This window comes from Episyrphus balteatus, chromosome 4 (assembly GCF_945859705.1).
Source record: "Episyrphus balteatus chromosome 4, idEpiBalt1.1, whole genome shotgun sequence".
Lineage (NCBI taxonomy): Eukaryota > Metazoa > Arthropoda > Insecta > Diptera > Syrphidae > Episyrphus > Episyrphus balteatus.
This window is the reverse complement of record NC_079137.1, coordinates 40904034-40912854: the sequence shown is the minus strand read 5'-3', so window position 1 is coordinate 40912854 and position 8821 is coordinate 40904034. Positions and strand designations below refer to the sequence as shown.

The window sequence follows — 8821 nt, the reverse complement described above, 5'->3', positions numbered from 1 at the left end:
GTGTGAAGAAGTAGAGTGGGAGAGTTGTGACCCCATCCGAGATCATGACTATCGTCGATAATGGAGAAGAAGAAAGATTTTTATTTATTTCGTTTCTATAGTAAAATTTGTTTCACAAAAAAAGGCGTTTTATTTTTTTTTTCAATAACAATTTCGAAAATTTTCAAAAGAGCAGCGTAAAAACGAAATATATTATGCATTTTCAAAACTGATTTTATATTTACAATAAATTTTACATATATTTCCTTAAATCATTTCTTGAAATGCAAGTTGCTACCTTGAAACCAGTGTCACAATCATCTGTGCCCTTTTTACTACATTCTTCTGTTGCTTTCGTTAGCAAAACCTTATCATCAACAGCTGATAGAATTTCTTTGAAAACTTGTGGCTGGAAAACGCCATCTTTAATTATTTTTTGTCTTTCACCCATACACAAGAAGTAACACTTGATGTCTTTAGTCACATCGGCTTCCTTAGTTCTTCCACGAACTGCATCTCTTGTTTCATCAAGGTTAACGTTAAGTTTTTCAGAACAATATTTTTTGTTTTCATCCCATTCGGCCTGTGTACACTAAAAAAAAAAATATTTATTTTAATGCGGACTTACGAACAATTAATGGAATAAATATTTTAATATTCTTACTAAAGCTGAACCACAGATAGAAACAAGGATTACAACCGTGAAATATTGCATGTTGAATTGGATGATTTAATAGACACTCGTCAAATGATATATCAAATGAATCTGTCACTGATATTTATACCATAATTTTTTCGATAATGTTTTGTTCATATTCAAACATAAAAATAATATCATTTTAAGTGGATAATTTCGGTTGATTATAAGATAACTTTTTCAACAGTAATATTTTAATATTTAAACACTTTCACTGATTTTAAGTAATGAATTAGCAATTATTGTTTTTTTTTTTTTTTGTAATTAATTGAGCAAAGTTAGAAGCTAAATTGATTGATTAATTAAGGGACAATTTTTTGTAAAAAAAATATAACTTGTTATCTGTACCTAACTGCTCGTATAATTGTTATTTGATTTTAATCGGACTATGTTCTCATTGGAGTCAAATAATGTTTTAATTGCAATTACTATCATATATTGTAATTTTAGAAGCAATATTTAAACTTAAATTCCAAGAATGTATGCATTTTTGTTGTGTTTTCTCTAAATTTGTTTCGTAATTACTTTGTTAAAAAACTTGTCATAAATTGATAAAAGTATCGTTTCCTTTCCTTTTATTTATGTAGGTATATTGTAAAACAGCTTTACCTAAATTCATTTTCAAACTTCTCGACAAGTTACATCAACTACATCAGCTACATTTACTACATCGAAATATTGTTTGTGGTGGGAGTAATTCAAAAATACTAAAACTTCAACCGTGAGGTCTGATGGGACGGAGATATTGAAGTTTAAAGTGGTTGATGTAGCTCCACGAGAAATAGGCCCCTGTTGTCCTCAGTGGCAATATTCCTAAGGAATATACAAAAATATTAATTAAAATTTTTTTTTGGTATTCAAATTACATGGTTTTAATGGTTTTCACTTCTAGGTAAATGAAGACCTCTAAATTTAGTATTCATAATTAAGAATGTTTGAAAAAAAATTAATCTTTTTTTTTTATTACATTATTTTTATGTATGTACCTATACAAATTTTCAAATATTTTTCAAAAAAGAGGAAATTCACAGGACTCCTTTCTAAAAAATTGATTTTTCAATAAAAGCATAATAGTCTATTTAATAGACCGGAGCTCCAGAGCAAAACTAGAACAAATTCGTTCAAGAGTTTTTATTGCTGATTTTGATTCCTTGGTATAAAAGAATACTATAGCCAAAAGTGCTACTAAATCCATTGGTGCATTTCTGAGAAAACGGCAACACTGGTCGGTTTTCAGTTTTTTTTATTTAACTCGAAAACCAAGCCTAACTTTGAAATGGTTCAAAGACACTTTTCATAGCAAATTAAATTTTCTGTCATGTTAAGATGACACTGAAATTCTAACCTAAAATCAAAGAAAAAAAAGTTAAAAAATTGACGATTTAATTTTTTTCTACTAAATCTAGGGGCATTTTATGTATGTAGCCGGTACGTCCAAACTTTGTACTAATGAAATAAAGTAGAGATCCTTTGATAATATGCAATTTTTAATTTTTTTTGTCAAGAAACAACTTAAATGTACCTACCTATTCAAAAAATTAGCACTTTTTCCAAATTTTTTCCCAAACAAATCAAAAGTTCTTCAGATATTTGAAAAAATTTCATACTGTCCTAACCTTGCTAGAAGAACCCGGACTTTGACTGACTATAAAATTGAATTCAACTAACTCACGGAATTCATTTGTATATATTTTTTTACATAATTTCATTGTGAATAAGTCTGTCCTTGGACATTTTCGGTTTAAATGAGTAAAAATGGAGCTATGAAATAAAAACGACACCGACCTCTTTTCCAAGATGGTGGCTGTTCCCGATGTTTTACCATCCCAAAAAATTCATTTTTACGATAAGGACATACACCCAAACACGTTCCATGAAAAAAATTTGTCCCGCAAAAAATGCAATTTGATTTACTAATTTGCCTGGCCTATTTTGTTTGAAACTAATTTGAATATTTTTTTTCGTTTTTCAAGAGAAACTTTTCGTTGGTCGCTGATTTTACAAGAATTGTTTTTCAGGCCATTGAAAACAGTTAAAGAGTTGGTATTAAATGTTCTTCTATGCAATAGACCAAAGCTAATGGCTCTCCGTCGATCCATTCGATGTGTATTTATAAAAATGCACATACACACAATTGCACACAAGCCCATAAGGCTGCAAATAAATTTGTTTGTTTGTCATATTTAGTTTATATTAAATCAATCCCTCTAAGTATGTTTACTTTAAAAGTCTAAAAGTTACCAATTTATACGATTTTATCGAGTTTTAAAAACTTGCTTTTAACTAAAAAAGTCAAAAATTTGGAAAAAGTGCTAATTTTTGAATAGGTACATTTAAGTTGTTTCTTAACAAAAAAAAAAAAATTGCATATTATCAAAGTTTGGACGTACCGGCTACATACACAAAATGCCCCTAGATTTAGTAAAAAAAAATTAAATCGTCAATTTTTTAACTTTTTTTTCTTTGATTTTAGGTTACAATTTCAGTGAAAAATAGTTTTTAAAATTTTTTAATTTTAACATGACAGAAAATTTAATTTGCTATGAAAAGTGTCTTTGAACCATTTCAAAGTTAGGCTTGGTTTTCGAGTTAAATAAAAAAAACTGAAAACCAACCAGTGCAGTGTTGCCGTTTTCTCAGAAATGCACCAATGGATTTAGTAGCACTTTTGGCTGAATTATTCTTTTATGCCAAGGAATCATAATCAGCAATAAAAACTCATGAACGAATTTGTTCCATTCAAAAGTGTCTATTCAATAGACTACTATTAAGTTGGAAGGAAATCGTTTCATTAGCTTAGACTTCTTCTTCCTTTGTAAGGGATCATAACACTTTACACTAGAGATGCACCCGTAAGTTTTCTTAGTAGACCTTAGAAAGCAGTGACAGCGTAAGGCTTTTCGGATTTTAACGTTATAATAGGTATAGAAAAAAATAGACTGATAGACAGGCCGAATTTCGGGATCCACTTTTTTCGCATTCTCTACATACAATTCGTAGATTGTAAGTTTAATGGAAAAGCATGTAGGCATTTAACCTTTTAACAAGTCTCGGCCAGCAATTTGTTAAATAAATCTTTTGAGCTTGGTACTAAGCATGAGCAGTTTCTGAGAAATAGAGCTTCAAAAATCACAAACATATTAACTGAAAGTTTTTATGACTCACTCACTCAATTACTCTTTGGCAGATCTTCAAAATGCGGCAGATCTTGAAATTTTGAACAGTGATCGGTAGATTTTTGAAAGATAGGTAGTTTCAGTTGTGAGATTCTCCCTAGTTAAGCAGTGGTAATACTCTCACTCTCTATCTATACAGGCTCTTTTCCAGACTAGTGATGATCTTATCACTCACGCATCTGATTCCTTTTAAAATATATTTTTAACACTCGATTTCACAGCACTCTTTGTATTGCTTTTACCTACTTTTTAAACCGACGATTATTCTTCCTTCAATCTATCTACATAAATAAAGCTGTAACTAAGTCCTAGTTTTCTTTTGGAGTCCCAATCTATAGCCTCACGATCAAGTTTAATGCTTTGCCTACCAACATTCGGATTCAAGCAAATAGTGAAATCCTGCAGCTCATTAACTGATATTTTGGGAAGATTTCTTCGGTTATAAGATTTGTCGCAAGAATAGCACTTTCTTGCGACAAATCCTATACTTGCCTAGTTGACGGAACTGCCAAAGTTCAACATTTTTATTAAATCACCTAAGGCTTAGGCTTATATCAGAATTTAACGGTGATTTTATTTAAGCACCTTCTCTCAAGAACTGTTAATTCCTCTCGAAACTAACATCAAAATCGAAATCACCATAAAACTAAAACACAACACAACAAAAAAATTCTTCTTCAGGTCATGATTTTCCGCCAAAAGAGATGAAAACTCCTCGCCTGTCAATCACTTTGCATTCCAAGAAAACACCAACTCATTGTCGAGTGACGACTATAAGAGTGCACTCCTAAATTATCCACGCTCCAAATTCACACCAATAATAATCACTTCAAGTTCTTCTGATGCCGCACACAGTTCAATCTTCATCCCAACACAAGTTTTTTAAGACGATTTGGTCGGCCAGTCCAAGAGTTGCTGGTTGGGTTCCAATAATATACCTACCCAAATGGTGGCTTCCAGCACAACTCACAATTCACAAATTCCACAAAAAGTGTTACCCACTTATCATTATCCCACTTAAGCGACCATGACCGTGATGGTGCGCGATGATGCTAAGAAGAAGAAGAAGTGATTCTGATGGTGTTCTATAGGAAGAAAAAAAAAAAAAACCATATCCAAGATATCTTATATAGAAACTCCTCGCCCAATTCGCAGCATATCACCTTATAACGGTGATTTTTTTTCCACCATCATGGAGTCTTTTGGTCTTTTTCCTGCGTCGGTCGTCTTCTGGAATTGTTGATGGTGGCTGGTGGCTCCTGCTGTCCCAGCTGCCGGCGCAAATAACTCACTCCCAATGGTCCAATCATCATTTCAAGTTCGTTGGTGGTTTCTTCGGTCCGCAAGTTGCAAGTTGTTTTGTATATATGCCGAGTTAGCTGGACTCTCTAGGTGAAAACGGCAACGCGATCTTAACTTCCGATATAGTGACGATGGATGGATGTAAGCAACTACAAGGCGATGTAGGCGCGAAATTCTTTGTTTCTTCCTGCCCTTGTGGCCAGTTTGAAAAATGTTGCGCGCAAAGTACATCTTTGTTGCAAGAAAGCGGTGCGTTCACATCCATCAAACGGTTCCCGAATGCGGAACCAAAGTGGGACGACCAACAACGCGACTTGCTTTGCAAAAGAGTGTGTGTGTGTTGTTATGCAATGGTGATTTGTACCTCGTTAGGAACCAAACGCGAGATGGATTGGATGGACAGACGAAATAGTCGAAGAAGATGATGATTGGAGTTAGTCGTCTCTCTAGCTTTAAGGTGAGATTCGCCATTCGGCGGTAATAAGTCGATGATATAATGATGTCGACAGCATGTTGCTGTATAGCATAGACATGTACCTTTTGCATTCTCCATGAGTGCATGTGCGATCGTTGGAGGCCGATTGTCAAACTGGTAAATCACCATCATGGCACAAAGAAGCAGCAGAACATATACAGGATACAGCTAGACGCTCGACTCGCTCAGTGGTCAGAATGACGTCGAGGTGCTAATTTTCTTATGGAAATTTTCCCATATTGCTCGCTGATGGTACAGCACATGATGTGTGTTCTGGGTTATTATCTCTATGGATATACGATGTGTGGGAACTTTTGGGTAAATCAGTTGCTCGCTCTCAAGGAAATAATAATAATTGAATAATAAGAACTCCAATGATTATTATTTTAGTTTGATTCGGTTTGGGTATATTAAAGTTGGAATGGGAACGGATGTTTGAATAATTAGGAATGAATCTCATTTTATTCTGACTAGCACTGTAGCACAGAGTTCGAGGCCATAAAGTTGCCAATGTCTTCACTGCTTGACTTTATAAAGGGTATAAAACCGATCAAATATATAAGCTTTCACAGTTTTATCAATTTTTTAAGTAAAAAATTTCATAACTAACTGTAATTTATCGATATTTTGTATGGAAACATTGATAACTAATTCGGCCAACGGCGTATACAAGGGGGGGGTCACGGGGTCATGACCCCCCCCAAGAACTCAAAACTTAAACAAGAAATTGTTATGTTATACTCAATTCCTTTAAGAAAGACCGTTTTCAAAATATTGAAGTTTTAGAACATGAACGAAAATGAAAAGTGAAAAAAAATTTTTGGTATTCAAACAACCTATTTTACCATTTTTTGGGGATGCGATCATATTTTTAGCGAATGCTATGCTGGATTAGGATTATTTTCATTAGTTCGATAATATTACAAATTGACAGACACTAAGTTGAGTTCTGCTGTAGAGTTTTGTGTAGATTTAAAATCCGAACAAGAATACATATTTAGAGCTTTAAAAAAAAAATTGAATTGGGTATGTAAAAAAAAAATCATCACTAGAGCAACTTTCCCTATAAAAATAAACGGATTAATCCTCAAGAACTCATCGATTTTCATACATTACTCAATCTTCAATCGCGTTTTAAGGCAAACTATAATTTTAGTCCAGTGAATAGAGACATTTTACTATGAAGCAAATGGAAAAAATAGGGACAGGCTAAAATCTTGCAGAACTGAAGTTTTTTGAGGTTTGTTCAATTTTTGGCAAAAATCTCAGTTTTTACTATAACTACATAATTGAATCATCTGAGAATATTCGGAAAGCATTGATATTTCATAAATAAGTACATTTTTACAAAAAAAATTTTTGGCCGCCATTTTGAAAAATGCCTTTTTGTGATTTTCTCGGCTTCCGTTCGTTGTAGAAAAGATTGTTTTAACTTGTTTTGTAGAAAAACTCATTCTCTATTTTTTTTTAATTAAAAAACTTTTTGTTTTGTAATGTTTCCGTATAAAAAGTTTTCAAAGAAAAAATGTAGGTAAAATTTTCGGAGATAGTCGTCAATATTACATTTTTTTCTCGATTAAGGTTCATCTTACCGAAAAAATCTTATCATAATTTTTGTACAAATCTAAATTTACATTTATATTATGTTTTTTTTTTTGCACGCCCAAAACTGTTTAAGTTATAACGAGAAAAAATTCACGACCACCCCGAAAATTTTACATTTTTGTGTCACTTCTAATACGAAAACAATACAACAAAAAATTATTTAAAACAAAAATTAGACAATTAATTTTTAATTTTGTCTGTACTGAGGTAATTTATTCAAAAATTATCTTTAAGGTGTAATAGCACCGTGTAGACACGAAACCGAGTGTCATTTTCATCAGTATATAAAACAAAGAAGAAACTTTATTTTCTTTTAAGTTTTTTCTTAGCTCGATTTGGTGTATCAAACTCCAAACTTAATTTTTTCATTCAATTTTAAAACAAAATTAAAAAACAAAATTATTTTCAAATGCGATTCGTTTGCCTGAGGTTAAGAAGACTTTTAATTCAAAAGTTACCACTGTTTATTACATAAAAAAAGATTTTATTTTTTATTGTAACTTTTAAAATTACTTTAGGCTAGGGGAAAAAATATATACATAGTTGCTTTTAGGCAAATTATTCAATGGAAGCAAACGAATCACATTCCGTTTTTGTTCGATTCAACTATCACATTTTCCACCTATCAAAATTGTTGTGCCAAAAATTTTGGCATGACCCCCCCCCCAAGAAGTAAACCTGTATACGCCCCTGAATTCGGCACGGGTAAATACCGATACCTTTTCCGGAGAAAAAGACCATCTAAAATTAAGCTGATTTCTGTATCTATGGTTTTTTTTGCCAAAAAGACTTCCGTCTTAAATCAAGGGGATATCCACTTAATTTAAGATGAAAATCTCCATATAATTTTAATCGGAAGTCATTAAAAAAAAAAAAAAAACATTGCAGAAATTCAATTAATTTTAAATGGTCTTTTACTATGTGCAGAATTGTAAGAAATCATTTTTTAAAATTCATTTCCATTAAAAATTAAAAACAAAAATATTTATTGCAAATAAAAAAAAAAATTGCATTAAAAATAATATTTTTTACAAAAAATGGCATTAAAAAAATATTTTTTACAACTGAAAATATTTGCATTAGAAAAATGTTTTTATTGAACATAATTTTTTTCTGCAAATTCAAATATTTTGCATTAAAAAAAAATTTATTGCAAATAAAAAATTTTCTACATTGAATTTTTTGAAAATGTTTGCGTTAAATATTTCTTTTTAATAATCGTCGGACTTCTTACCAAATTATATTGTTACGAAAAAGAAGAATTCTGTTTCTAAAAACAATTATAATCAAACAAATCTTGATTTCTGGACAGCAACCACGTTGTTTAGAAATGTCACCATGACAAGTTGTCAAATGAATTTAATGTAAGAAAGAGATGTAAAGACAGAGACGACTAGCGTTCAAAGGGGAAATTGTGTGTGGAGAGTTTCGAAACAAATAAAAGGAGGCTGCGACAGGGATGACTTTCTTCTTGATCTTCAACCTCTTTTAAGGCAGACAGCGTAAGAAAATCATCTCATCTAACCAACAAAATTAACCTCTCGGGAACCAGAAATTCTTTGCAATAAAATTATCATCTTTCGAGAT

At 31.8% G+C, this 8821-nt stretch overlaps 1 protein-coding gene across 1 annotated transcript; it reads right to left on the bottom strand.

Moving 5' to 3' along the window:
* Positions 1-221: 221 nt before the first annotated feature.
* Positions 222-754, bottom strand: LOC129920220 (general odorant-binding protein 56h-like). The gene is made up of 2 exons (XM_056001472.1): positions 644-754; positions 222-571 (listed from the first exon to the last, which is right to left on the bottom strand). Exons 1-2 carry the CDS (start codon positions 692-694, stop codon positions 233-235), a joined length of 390 nt encoding a protein of 129 aa, XP_055857447.1. The 5' UTR covers positions 695-754; the 3' UTR covers positions 222-232.
* Positions 755-8821: the final 8067 nt, after the last annotated feature.